The 13,663-nt window shown below is 37.5% G+C and overlaps 1 protein-coding gene across 10 annotated transcripts; it reads right to left on the bottom strand.

The window, feature by feature from the left end:
* Nucleotides 1-1,693: 1,693 nt before the first annotated feature.
* On the bottom strand, nt 1,694-13,061 carry LOC4332020 (rho GTPase-activating protein REN1). 10 transcript variants are annotated; one of them, XM_015773742.3, is made up of 27 exons: nt 12,871-13,061; nt 11,865-11,988; nt 11,473-11,586; nt 10,844-10,963; nt 10,434-10,470; nt 9,383-9,459; nt 8,395-8,462; nt 8,235-8,313; nt 7,853-7,997; nt 7,633-7,737; nt 7,370-7,447; nt 7,117-7,172; nt 6,958-7,027; nt 6,713-6,797; nt 6,268-6,511; nt 5,979-6,161; nt 5,375-5,408; nt 5,100-5,278; nt 4,965-5,014; nt 4,262-4,322; nt 4,097-4,180; nt 3,787-3,903; nt 3,533-3,699; nt 3,354-3,426; nt 2,783-2,867; nt 2,478-2,671; nt 1,694-2,291 (listed from the first exon to the last, which is right to left on the bottom strand). In XM_015773742.3, the coding sequence occupies exons 3-27, from the start codon at nt 11,506-11,508 to the stop codon at nt 2,136-2,138; spliced, it is 2,583 nt and encodes an 860-aa protein (XP_015629228.1). In that variant the 5' UTR covers nt 11,509-11,586; nt 11,865-11,988; nt 12,871-13,061; the 3' UTR covers nt 1,694-2,135. The 10 variants fall into 10 exon arrangements, with proteins under 10 accessions (XP_015629228.1, XP_066164346.1, XP_066164344.1 ...); XM_066308249.1 differs by having other exon boundaries at nt 3,533-3,642; XM_066308247.1 differs by having other exon boundaries at nt 3,817-3,903.
* Nucleotides 13,062-13,663: the final 602 nt, after the last annotated feature.

Raw genomic sequence — 13,663 nt, 5'->3', positions numbered from 1 at the left:
GACGGTGCAGTGACTACCGGAGCTCGTCGCTGCCTAGCCGCATTTGCATTGCATGCTGTCAGCCTGCATAGAACATTCGCAATCAGCAAGGACTCAGATCACCCGTTTTGTTTGCTCTATGAAACGAATTGCCTTCAAACTTTTGGTTTAGCTCAAATTTACTATTGTCAGCAGGAAACTTGACACTATATAAGGGTGTCAGGGTGATAGACAAAGTTGTTCTGATTTAATTATGTTATCTGGTTTGGCTCCAATTTACAATTGTTATCATGAATCTTAAGACTTAGGGTGATAGACAATTGTTCTGATTTAATTATGTTTCTTTATTGTGGCATTTGGTACTGCCAGTGTTTTCAGAAGCTTCTCTCTACTATGCTACAGGAAGCCCCACGGAGAAAGATACAACCTCATCTCTTTGCTTGTGTTTATGCTTATCAGCCAAAATTTGAATTTTCAATCTTAAATTTAAAGTTGATTTTAGGGTTTTTTTTCATCAAAGTTTATTTTTCAGCCTTTGCTTTTAAATCGTTAAGAACATGTATATAAAAGTTTTATTCACAAACTATTTTTCGTTTGCAAATATGCCGTTTGGCTTATTCCCTCGATAAACGAAACAATGAGGGACCTAGATTTGAGTCAACCAAAATAGGCCCAATTTAGCACTGCTATATCCTCTGCTGTGGGTTCTAACTTTTGCCAGGTTGGCCGAAGATGTGGCGGACGACCAATGTCATTAAGATTGGGAGGAAAGGAAGTACAAAATGTGTGTTACATTGACAAGAGAATGTCGAGTAGGTCCGAGGCAAAATGCCCCGGTCCCGTGAACAAAGAAAGGCCCAAAATCTGCGCGGAAAAAACTGTAGATTCACTTAATTACATTGGGGAATGATTCCTGCCAACTAAAATCTTACATATTGTATTCCGTTTTCCAAATGTCAATGGCAGTTGCATCACTGCATTGGGTTTTAAGAAAAGGGACTGCATTTATGACATCACATTTTGTACACCGTAGATTAAAAATCTTACAATGTAAACTTGCACTGTAATTAGGATAAAAACGATTGATTACCTAAAGGAAAAGATAAGAGAGATAGAAACATACTCTTTTTTTTAGGGGAAGATAGAAACATACTTACATATAAGCAAGATAGCAATTAATAAGAAGAAAGTGACTGAAATCCAGCTAAAAATGTGATGTGTTTTTAGCGAAACTGTAAAATGGGTAAATAACAAAGTCAAAGGGATACCGAAAATAATCCTGAAAAAACTTTGCAGTTGATTTGGTAAAAGATCATACTACCTCCGTTTTTTAATAGATGACACCGTTGACTTTTTCTCACATGTTTGACCATTCGTCTTATTCAAAAATTTTATGCAAATGTATAAGATATAAATCACACTTAAAGTACTATGAGTGATAAAACAACTCATAACAAAATAAATTATAATTACGTAAATTTTTTGAATAAGATGAATGGTCAAACATGTGAGAAAAAGTCAACGGCGTCATCTATTAAAAAACGAAGGGAGTATTAAAAAATCAAGAAAATTTCACTCTTCTGGAAATCAGCAAGGCAAACATTAAAATGTCTAAAGCTGCTCTACCGATGGAGTAAGCCACTGCAGCAACACGTATACGCCAAAAAGGATAATGATATACAGCAGGTAATTGCTTCTGTACAGCAGGAAGATATGATGAAACCCTCAAGTTAATGGGCGTCGAATGCAGCAGGTAATTGCATTTGCAATAGCACTGTGGTTTAACTATTTTCTACATGAAATGGTGCAACCCGGATAAATCAATGTCGCTGCAAAATTACTTATGAAACATCGTGGTAAAAACAAGACAACCTGATAAATTTACAGATTACGTTTACCTAGAACTATGGATATTTGTCCAATCCACGATTTATGTAAACACCACCAGCATCCTCTTATTTTCTTGCATGATGACGCATCTCGGACTGGGTAACCTCCGGTAAGGTTACAATATTGCACCACCCCCATCTTCCAGAAGCAGGATGTGAAATAGCTTGTGTAGCGTCCATCATATATATGTGCATCGCTCACATTTGACACTTGACAGTACAAATATCCGTAGCCTGAGAATGATGCCATGTTAAAATTCTAACTTCTCATGTGGAGTCTTTCTTTGGTGCTGGAGCTGTAGGCCCTGGTGGGCGAGCCAAATTTAAGTTTTGCATCTCACTTGCAAGAATCGCCCTCCTTTCTTTCAAAAAATTGAGCCGGTTTGTCAGCTTGGCTAATGCAAATGGCACTGCCCCAGATTCCTGAAATAATAGCAAGCACATACAACGGTCATCACGAACTTCAATCCACGAAAGTGGCAGTAAATAACCGCATTTCTATAGAGGATACTAGCAGTATACTTATAGGACACAAAAAGGCCAAAGAAACATACATTACTATATCTTGCCGACTAGAAGTGATATCGGTTGAGGGGTCAGTGAGATTACCTCTGTTCTAGTGCTCGAATAGGCATTTGATCCAAGCCTGCCTAACAGTGGATTGTTTGAGTATTGTTTCTGTGCAAGGTTCCACTTTGATGTAAATGATCCATCTTGGCCATCCTTCATAATCCCACCCTTAGAAGATAAGATCCTTTGAGCCCTTTGGCTGATGGTACTTGATTGTTCATTGGATGCAATACCTACGCAAAATCACATATTTGAACTACTAAGAGTGTTGTTTCTTTGGATTTATTTATTTTTTAAAAAATGAGCAGGGATTATATTTATCATATTTTGTTGATAATTAGTACTCTTTTGATGCTTGTGGAGAGTTGGCTTGTCTATGGAAGAAGATGAATGTTGTGTGGTTTGCTTCCTTGATTGCTCAATATCTGCCTGAAATGTGACATAAAAAATAACTTAATGATAGAATTGAGACCATGAATAACTAAAAACACACCCAGAACTGACTGCACACTCATTGTTAACTCCATCGAGCTGGATATTTCCTACGCAATCTCGTCTTTTTGCTTGGTTGTCTACAGCAATGAAATATGCGCGATTGTGATGTAACAAGGATATTTACTTTTTTTTTCCTGCACATTTTTTACTGGGCACCTCTGCGCATATTCAGGCAGACATAACTAATGTGACTAACTTTGTTACACAGTTTCAAAAACATCTACTACTATGAGACATGCACATGCAATAGTCGTCCTGGATTTGGTGTTAAGGGTATAATATATATGCCATGGGCATTTTAGTCTTTTCCAATCTATTGTACAAAATATATGTTCACTGGGCCTAACTCAATTGCAATAGAATTCATTCCCCATTCCTCTCTTCTTCTCCTAAATTAACATGTGTCTCTAATAGTCTTACCATGTCTGTAGCCGATGCCATGTCAGACATAGAATTGGGCCCAACATTTGATGGTGAAGTATTCTGTTCATCTCTGCAGAAAGGTAGCCCACAAGTATGTTCCCTTCACAATTCTAATTGGACAACAAAAGGCTACATAAAGTGCTAAAATACCACAGAACGCTGAAAGATATTCTTACTCGAAAAGCTTGTCTGTACTTAGGAGTCGTTTGTTGCAAGAGTCACATAATGAGGTGGAGCTCATCTGGACATTGTTGTTGAGTTGTCCACGGAGATCAGAAACCTTTTGCTTCAAGTTCAAAATATCAGCTTCAGCAGTAGCAACTTCCTCAAGATCAGCCTTAGTCTTTCATTAGCAGAACAAAAAAAATAAAATAAAATGGTGGGAAAACACTTGTACTTTAACTCGACAATAAAATTTTAAAAAGAAAACCTTGCTATCAATTGTTGATGGGAAGGACACCTGTCCTCTACGCAAATTCATCAGCCCAGACTCCAATGAGGCCCTCAATTTTCTCTCCTTCTGTAGCTGATCCCGCAAATTTTCCACCTGTTGTATGAAAAACAATTTCCGTTTAACAGAGATTTGCATATTTCAGCCAGATATTGAAGATGTATAAAATTTCTGGTGATCTTAACATAATGTAAGGATTTCTTATGGAGATAAAGAGACTTAATCATAAAATCTACCTGGATGTTCTGTTTCTAGAAAAAAAATACTTTCCCATAGTTTGAGCTCTTACTTCTTTTTCAAGTGCTAAGCGGCGTTCATGCAATTCTTCTTTCCTCCTTCCAAGACTTGCCTGGAGGATTGAATTTTCTTTCACCTGAAATAGACATCACTTTGCCTCATGCAGGAGAATCTGTTGGTACATAATTTCTCTGTAATCCTTGGGAAAAGACTATACCTCCTTTGTAATTTTAGATTGGAGATCCGTCTTGTTGTTCTCAAGCTTCTCAATAAGAGTCCTGTTGAAAATTCAAATTGAAAGAAATAACTCAAAAGTTATCAACGGTGTAAAAGCTGCCCGATATCTTCTTCTTCTTCTTCTTCTTCTTTGAAGTTTCCAACTATTATTGTTTAAAACTTTAACGAAAGATAAGAGGTAAACTCTAAATGGTACAAATTTTACAGAAGCAACTGGAAAAAAATCACCAATCATGCAATGAAAGAACCAAAAAATTCCAGGAATGATTTTGGAAGTGTGCTTGTATTTTAACGCCACAAGCTCTTGCTTTTCCCCCATCCACTACTGATCCTAATGGGAGTGGAAGGTAAGTTCAAGAAAATGTTGTAGGAGGAGAAAATATGAAAAACCATTTATAATTAAAAGTTATCAATACCATATTAGCACATCCCATACATTTAATTGACGCAATGAGAACAAGTGAGGTGACAAGTAAAACCTAAAAGAGTAAGCAATATTACTTATTCACAAAATTACCCTAACAAAAGTCAATTATTCCCACTGTTGGTCCACCATCAAAGGAGTAGTTAGTTATTGAGAGAAAGATGGAGATTAAAGAGATGAGGAATAAATATAATTGAAAGTAAAAGAATAATTTGAAGCATCTGAAGAACATAACAAGAATATATAGCTGGCTACTTACTCATCATCACTGCAAAAGTCAGTCTCATCTGCCGACAGGTCTCTTCTTGCCTGTAAAGAATGTATTTTACTTAAACTATAATATTATCCTAGCCTCATCAATGTGTAGGAGTATGCAGATAACAATTGCACATACTGAAGCACGGCCCAATAAGGTCTTTTTGCTCTTATTTCTTGAGCTTGATTTCTCCATAAATTTTGCTCTTGATGATGATGCGCGAACATTTGACTTTTCTATTTGATCTGTGGATCCATTTGATTCGTGTAATTTTCGATGGGATGGATCATTGCTCTCCATTTGGGAAGTATTCTCCACTGGTGGAACAGAAGAAATTTGATTAGTGTCTTCCCTTAGCACACCATGTTCTGTTCTTGCTGCTTTCTTAGGAGGTTGAAAACCCTTATCATTACCATTAGATGCCTTGCCAGAGTTATTCCTTTTAACCTAGAAAATATAGATCAAGGCATTGTAAAGACGACATACAAATTGAAAGAGCAGCCAGAGACACAAATTGAAAGAACAGTAACAGACAGTGGGGTAGCAGCTATTGTAGTGCTTTGTACAATCGCAGCAGCATAACAATCTGATACTGCCCTTCAGCATATTCTAGTTTACATACATTTCAGGTTCATTATTAATTTGCTCTACATTTCAGCATATTATGGTTTAAACTATTAAACAACATATTCTGCTACTAATGTTATGTAAACTACATACACTTTTTTATATAAATATTACATATCAAAATTGAAAAAAATTGACCTGACTCATAAAAACTTATATTTAGGAGTGAACATAGTATAAGAAGTTAATCCATGTATGCTAAAAGAAAGACAAGGAGGATAATTACAATACAAATTCAGCAGTTAACCATTGAAATAAAAGGGAAAAGACATGGGCAGATCATAAAGAACTACAAAAGGGAAATCCCCTCATTGCAAGGCCTTTCAGACACAGCATACAGAGTGCCTTATCTGTAATGCCTGAAATCAAAATAATGACTAGTTGAAGTACCTTGTCATCACATTCACTGCCACCAGAGGAGTACTCAGTATCATCTTCCATGTCTTCTTCAATGTTATCTTCACCAGAATCATAAGAGCCATCCACATCATTGTCCGTAGAATATTCCTTGTCAACATCGCCATCTTCTGAATCAGTATATGCATCTGAAGAGCAGGAACCGTCTTCCAAGTCCTACACAGGTAATTTCTGAATTAGAATTCATGAAGAGTCAATGCAGTATAAATTCAAATGGAACTTGACCTTATAGGAAGGAATGCATAAAGGAAAAGGAGGATACATCAAATATCTCGTCGTATTCCTCGAGCATAATGATGACAATTGCTTGAGCATGGTTGGCAGCAGCTGCAGCTTGAAGCAGCTGGAATGAACCATCCCCAGCCATACTAAAGTCACTATCAATTTCACATTCACCGAGAAGAAGAGGTCGGAGAAGGAGTGGTGCCATGCAAGCCGCCAAAGCCGATGGAGACATCCTATTCACAGCTTTGTGTGATCCAACAATCTGCATCATCTTAAGAATCCTAAAAGAGCAACAGTGAGTTTTGGAGTCCATCAGTAAAATTTGAAGATATTATACTGTACTAATGTAAAGCTAACTCCCAACAAAATAATGAAAAAATGACAAGAAATGAGGACTGTTTCATCACGAATGAAAACCTCAGACATGACATGGAGGGTGTTAACTGACAAGAAATTTCAAATCAAAGCATCCAAGGTGATACCTCTGCAATAGTTGCTGGTTTGGTTCCGGAAAAACTTCATAAATCACTTTACTCATAGCATCAAGCCTTTTTGTTTTGTCGGTTCCTGTGCAATCAAACATCTTTATCCGTTTGTAATTCTAAGAACATCAGCATGTTTCAGGTTAAGGGCATGTTCTGAGCTGATTTTAGCAAACATCAGTTAAATGCAAGACTACATTGACTGGTTGTTTAGGTGATAGAAAAAAATATCAAGTCAATCTTACGGTAAGCTCCAACCAGCGCAGTGCAACATGGTGCAGGAACAGGAGATGATGGCATCTCTCGAAGAACATACTGTAGCAAAGGAAAACCTAAATATGTTACTTCAAGGAATGTGGTAAGTCTATTTGTCACAATATAATCAACAGTTGCCAAATAAATACCTTGATACAGTCACCAATAACATGTGCATCCTCTTCTGGGGAGAACTCATTTTTCCCTACATGATTTAAATGGTACATTTTTATCATGTGAACAGGACAAAAAAAATTAAGGATCACATGTTAACCAATGCTTAATGGCTTACAAGTGACAAAAATATCCTTATGAAAAGAACACTTCATTATTTTGATTAGAGTAACACTCATCAGGCTCTTAGATAGAAGAGAAGGGAAAGGGGCAGGGCGAACAAATTACCCTTTTCATAGTCTTGGACTCTGCGTTTGACTTCTTCAACATCAGCAGACTGACGGAGGATTCCTTCCACCTTGACACCTACAAACAGAGTATGTTTCTGCTTGTCACTAAACCATAGGATTAGTAAACATATGTACAATTCTTTTAGTTTGTTAGACAAGTATCGTACTTCTACTTTATTGTTGTTTGATATAACTAGGATATCATGAACACAAATAAGTGAAGGCCATTTGCTGATTAATTACGATTAGACAAACACTCACCATAATCTTCAATGAACTTCAAGGCCTTCTCCAGGAAAGATGGACTACCATCAGCATCTACAAGGGCAAACTCTGCAGGTCTACCAATAACAGATTTGTCGTCCGCTGCAATGGAAACAGTAGGATTTGTTTGTTCAAGTTGAATGTAGGAATCTCAACCCCCCTAACTGGAATCTAGTACCTCAGATGGTGAGCAACTGATGAATTTATCATAACTTACGCTGTTCAGCTGGAGCTTCAGCAGGCTCTGCTATGTCAGTGCTGAAAATTGGATTTTGGCCAACAGCATTTGCTACAGCAGGTGCTTGTGCCAGAGCATTCTCTAATGCACTTTTCCATTCATTGAGCTCTTCTGTAGTTTCCGCCTGCTCAGTGAAAATCATTCCATTAAGTATGATAGGTGTATCAAATATGAATGGAACAGCTCCTTGCTGTTGCATGATCTAATCACTATCAAACAGTTGGTCTGCCGGTGATGATCCTCCCCTCTCTTCCCTAGTATTTTTTGCTGCATTAATTCCTGACACTCATGGGCAGCAGTATGTACTGCCAGCAAACGCCGACAATAGTATGTTGAGAATTGAAACAGGTGTGCTACCAACCTTCAGAGTGAAGGTTCGGCCGTCACGGCTATCAGGAAATAACACCGTTAAAAGTTTCCTGTCTTCTTTGACCACAACACTGAAACCATAGCTCATGATTACATAGCTCAGATTACAGGAATTTTAGACTTTCAACAAAATTTATTTTTTCAATATATACCTTCCGGTGTTATTCAAGTCAATTCCACCTAGTGTAACAACCGGTTCATTTCCTCTGACAGGTGCATTCTGAAATTAAAGCAGAAAATTGGGATGAGTTATCATGGTTATAGATACCCTAATCTGTTTAAGTTTGCATATTATCAAACAAATCCTCATGATATTTCACCAACTATCCGAAACATACATTATTAAGAACAAAAAAGTATGCTTACGAAATTATTGTAATCATGTTTATCCTCTTCAACATGGCTGCACTGACAGCCAATAGCCTTAGTGTTTGCATTGTCACTTTTCATGTCCAAATAGTATGCAAAAGAATAGGTATTCTACTTCACATTCAGGTCCACATATTATTATTTTTCATAATCTCTGTAAGTATAGGTCATAAACCATGACCAAGCCAGGATGCTATTGCAGGGGAGTGCTGAACAGGTACAAATAGCATTTTTTTTAAAAAAAATCCTCTGTCCTATTCCTGAATATACTACAATTATAATTCAATTTCGTTAGTGCTCAAAGTTCAAAATGACTACTGTGCTCATCAGGTGTTAAACTAATGTTATCATGACCAGACATATATAGGGTATATCTATATCAAGAGGCCCCAAAACAGAACCTAGAAAGACCAGCAGAGACTATACCTCCAGTGATAGCAATGCAATGAGTAGGAACGTAATACGACAAAAAAGACTTAGAGAAAGACAGGTCAAAGGCTAAAGCAATAGAAAAGCCTCGTGTATCACAGCAGACCTAGCAGTTTAGCATTGCTAAAACTTTTTAATTTACAATGTAAAAATATGCATACCATACAGCATGCTTCGTTACAACAAACATTATCTTAGCTTGAATAGCAAAATAAATCATCCACATTAGCTTGGTGAATGAAGAATGGATGTGAAGGAACACAACATAGTACAAGTACGATATAATACAGTACTAGGTCAAAAAAGGCAGATCACACAAAAAACTACTGTAATATATCTTACAGGATCACTTCTGAAGAACACTAATGATGCCCTTGTAAGAATAAACCAGCGCTTTTTCCATGTTGTCCAACCAATTCCTGTTACTTATCACTTTTAGTGAAACATGAAGAATACTGTAGATAAAAGTACATTAAACTTCCAAGAAAAGTCTCACGTGTATATATATATATATATATATATATATATATATATATATATATATATATATATATATATATATATATATATATATATATATATATATATATATATATATATATATATATATATATATATATATATATATATATATATATATATATATATATATATATATATATATATAAAGAAAGAGTCAGTAGGTAATCAAGCTTATAATTTGTCACATGCAAAAGATAAAACTAATCATCCTGAAACTGCATGAAGAAGCTCCCAACAAAAAAAATTTCAAAATAAGCAAAGCAATTTTTTTAGCTTGACTCTCTTTACTCTTATATGTGGGGCTTAGTACGGTTAAATGATTCTGAAGCAAATAGAAGTTTGGCATTCCAAGGAATATTTGTTTGTGTTACACTATGCTGAAACTTTTAAAGGATTTGATTTTTAGAGAGGCAATACCTATAAGCTCTCTAGGTCAACTAAATAATAAAAGCATTGTATATTGATTTACTTTTTGTACTTGATACTAGAGAGACTAAAACGAATCATGGTCTTCTCCAGTCTAATGTGCCAATCAAAACAATTGTCAATTTTGTAACCGCATAATAAAAGCTCATAATAATTTATGATGCTACCAAAACACCCATGACAGATGGTATTATTGACATTAAGAGTCAAGACGTTTTCATAATTGTGTGACTTCAGGATAGTGTGCTATTGGTTCTTGTGTACTTGAAGTAGCGAGACGAGGTTATATTGGTCTTATTTAGCCCATTGCACGGACAATATTCATATCCATAGATATATTACTCGAAGCTTTCTACCGCAAACATTATTCTGATGTAACAATGTATCTGGTAATGCTAAAAACAGAATTTATTCAACCATTACATATATAACCACAAAAACATACCTTTAGATGAGAGCAGTAGATGCCCACTCTTAAGAACCTACATCAGAAGAGTACTTAACATTGGTTATGAAGATTTGTGCACATGACAACAAAGCACACAAGCAACCATGTCTACTCCTTTTTTCTACTGAACATAACTCTGAGCTAAGCTAACCCACCCCCACCCCTTTCTTCTATGCTCACCAAACACCAAAGCACAAATGAGACATAAGAACATAAAAAGTGAAGTTTCAAGTATGAGGCAAGTGGCAAATATCAAAGCTTATGTATCTATAGTCAATCTGATAATTTTGCTGTGAATCAGTGATGTGTCAAGCAGAGTATCCCTTGCTCAAGTAATGTACAATAAATCATTCGCAAGGTTATTTGTAAATGCATGTCATAACTTTTAAGTGCAAGATCTCACAAACCTGGCAATTAGGACAACTAGTTGGCGAACTGTCACCAGTTTCAGATGTGTTTGGGTCTCCTTCCCCACACCGGCAGATCTTGTACTGACCTGCATTCTCAGCAGTCTGTGAAGATGATACCTATCAAAAGTATGAAATAAAAGGGAGTGAATACTCACACTAATGCCACAATCAAGAGATGTATCTGACCTTGTGAAACTCACAAAAAAGCTTTTCCATGACAGTAGTATGAACACAAATAGTGTTTAATGTAATGTCATAAAGTGGTCTTTAGACAAAATGCTAATATTTTGCCATAGAGAGGTGCTATAGAGCAACAGTGTATTCAGAACTTTCATTGTCAAGACTGCTTAAAGATTTTGAAATGATATTTTGTGCTTCAGTGAGATTCACTCTTTATGCCTGAAGAAGTAACTGGCGACTGCTAAAATATTGTCTTAAACTAGCATCAATATAACTGTATTGAAACATACAACAGGGATTCACCCTGATCAACAAAATGAGACCTTCACCTTGCTCTTCACTTTAAATGAATTGAACTAGTCCAGTATCTCAAAAGCCAAATGAAAATGAGCCATGGAGAAGATATAGAAAAGGAATAACTATAAGGAAAGCATATCCCCACTTACTTGCTGATAAGGAATCCTGAACTCCGAAGCTGACATTGTCCTCTAGATGGCTGACTTATGAACGCACCAGGATGTTTTTTTTTTTCCGCCAATGAGTTGATTTTTCTCTAGAGACTGATAAACTTGTGATAAATTTATGATATATTCTTATAAAATAAATAATATGGCACAATGATAACATTAACAGTCTTCAAAAAAAATTAAACTTCAATAACTAATCCTGAAAGTTTCACTTTATTCAACGGTAAACTGAAATTCTAAATGTGATTAACCATTTGATTGGCCCAATATTTTCTTTAATACTAGTAAAAATTATGTATGAGGTGACAGAATCCAGAACGAAGTGAGTTCCCTGTAAAACACAAAATTGAACAACGGGAATAAGGATTTACCACAAGAAATTGAAGCATGCAAACTTATTTATTAGCCCCTCATGCAGTAGCTTCAAATCTGTCGAGTTGGCTTCCACATCCAACCTAAGCATCAGCCTATAAGCTTTTAAGCCGTTAGTTGGACCTGGGGATGATTCAGATCAAGAAAAATCACAACAGAGAGAAGAAATCACAGGTATACATAAACGAAGTTACAAATTAGAGTAAAATGGCAAGACTACTGTCATGCAGCTGGAATTTTGGTTCTGTTATGCCGCACATAATTTTAACTTTGTTTCGTAATGATATTATGGAATAGTGAACACAACTTAAAATTTCCAAGTGGTGCCTACATACACGAGCATAAATGCATGATTTCTAAATACACCTTAAGGCATTAAAGAAACATTTCTCAGACAAACATAAGATATATTTGCACTTCCCATAAGGCTGACGAGCCAAACCATTTAATAGAGTCTGAAACATTGCACATTCGAGCAGATATACGAAGATCAAAATAGTAGGTAGTTATGCTTAAAGCTCCAAACGGAGTCCATTGAATGAGGCACCCGCTTGATCAAATCAACGACCAAATTCTCTCCGAAGCACAGATTTAAATGAGCGAAAGCTGCAATGTACGCCAACCAATCCCAAAATTACCATAAGCGAAACACCCCGTCCTACCTACGGATCAAACCTTCGGCTGTATCCGCAGCGATCTGCGTATGTAGCTTACGCAATCCGAAATTCAGAATCACCACATCAAGCAGAAATGCGAGACTCCTTCCACCTCTCTCATGTCAATACTTCCCCCAGTGAGGGAAACAACGCATCATGCACATCCCATTGTCGAATCAAAAAAAAAAAAAACGGGTGCACTCATCGCAAATTCACGATGCACATGAGAACATATTTTACCCACCACTGCCCGCATTTCGATCACCAACCCATAGAGGATTCGCAGATTGCACCGCTACGAGAAGAAACAGAAACAGAAAACAGCCGGAGGCGGGGCAATGCGGCTCACCTGCGAACCACCACGGACGCGATCAGGAACCCTCTCGTGGGAGCACGCGCGACGCCATCGATCCCTCCCACCGCCTCCTCCTCCTCCTCCTCCTCCTCCTGGTTCTCCCCTTCTCTTCCGCTCCTCTCTCTCTCTCTCTCTCTCTCTCTCTCTCTCTCTCTCTGGCGTTCTATTTCCTTCGCCTCTCGCCCGGACTTTCTGCGGGGGGCTCTCTCTCTCTTTTGGCAAGGGGGCCAGGGGGGACGAGACGCGTCCCACTGCAGGGTGGGCCCGGTGATAGGTTGGGGCCCACGTGTCAGAGCAACGGTACACCAACTTCCAATTCCCCTTTCTGCCATCCCGAGTCCCGACGAGCGAGGCGGGTGCGGGACATGGTCAAGCGATCTGGGCCGTGGGTTCGATGGCGCGCGACACGTGGCGGACGATCGAGGGGTCATGTCTGTCGTGCGTAGTGGGAGGCATGTCGTGAGTGAACGGGGGAAGAACGGGTTCCGATTTTGCGGGGGCCATGGACAGTCTCTTACTAGCTGGGCTCCATTTCTTTGAAAATTATATTTTTCTTCTTTCTTTTCATGGAGAAAATTATATTTTCGTTTACTCCCATTAAGGCTGCGTTATTTTTTAGAAACACGGTACAAACGTAGACGCTTACAACGTGCGCATACTCCTTATGAACACACACATACCCCTATGAGCAATTTCGAAAAACTGAGCTAGTATATCTTGATATTGACGAAGTCACCATAGACGTCTCACAGTCAACAGCCACGTCGTCTACCATGAAAAAAAATTA

Source organism: Oryza sativa, chromosome 3 (genome assembly GCF_034140825.1).
Source record: "Oryza sativa Japonica Group chromosome 3, ASM3414082v1".
NCBI lineage: Eukaryota > Viridiplantae > Streptophyta > Magnoliopsida > Poales > Poaceae > Oryza > Oryza sativa.
The sequence above is the reverse complement of the archived record's forward strand: the minus strand, read 5'-3'. Positions and strand labels throughout refer to the sequence as shown.

Excerpts from the sequence above, each read along its gene's own strand:
- LOC4332020 (XM_015773738.3), bottom strand. The coding sequence starts at position 11,508 with ATGTCAGCTTCGGAGTTCAGGATTCCTTATCAGCAA. Across the intron at positions 7,738-7,852 it reads TGAAGCTCCAGCTGAACAGC|CGGACGACAAATCTGTTATT; the intron begins GTAAGTTATGAT and ends TTTCCATTGCAG. Across the intron at positions 6,798-6,957 it reads TGCGCTGGTTGGAGCTTACC|GAACCGACAAAACAAAAAGG; the intron begins GTAAGATTGACT and ends TTGATTGCACAG.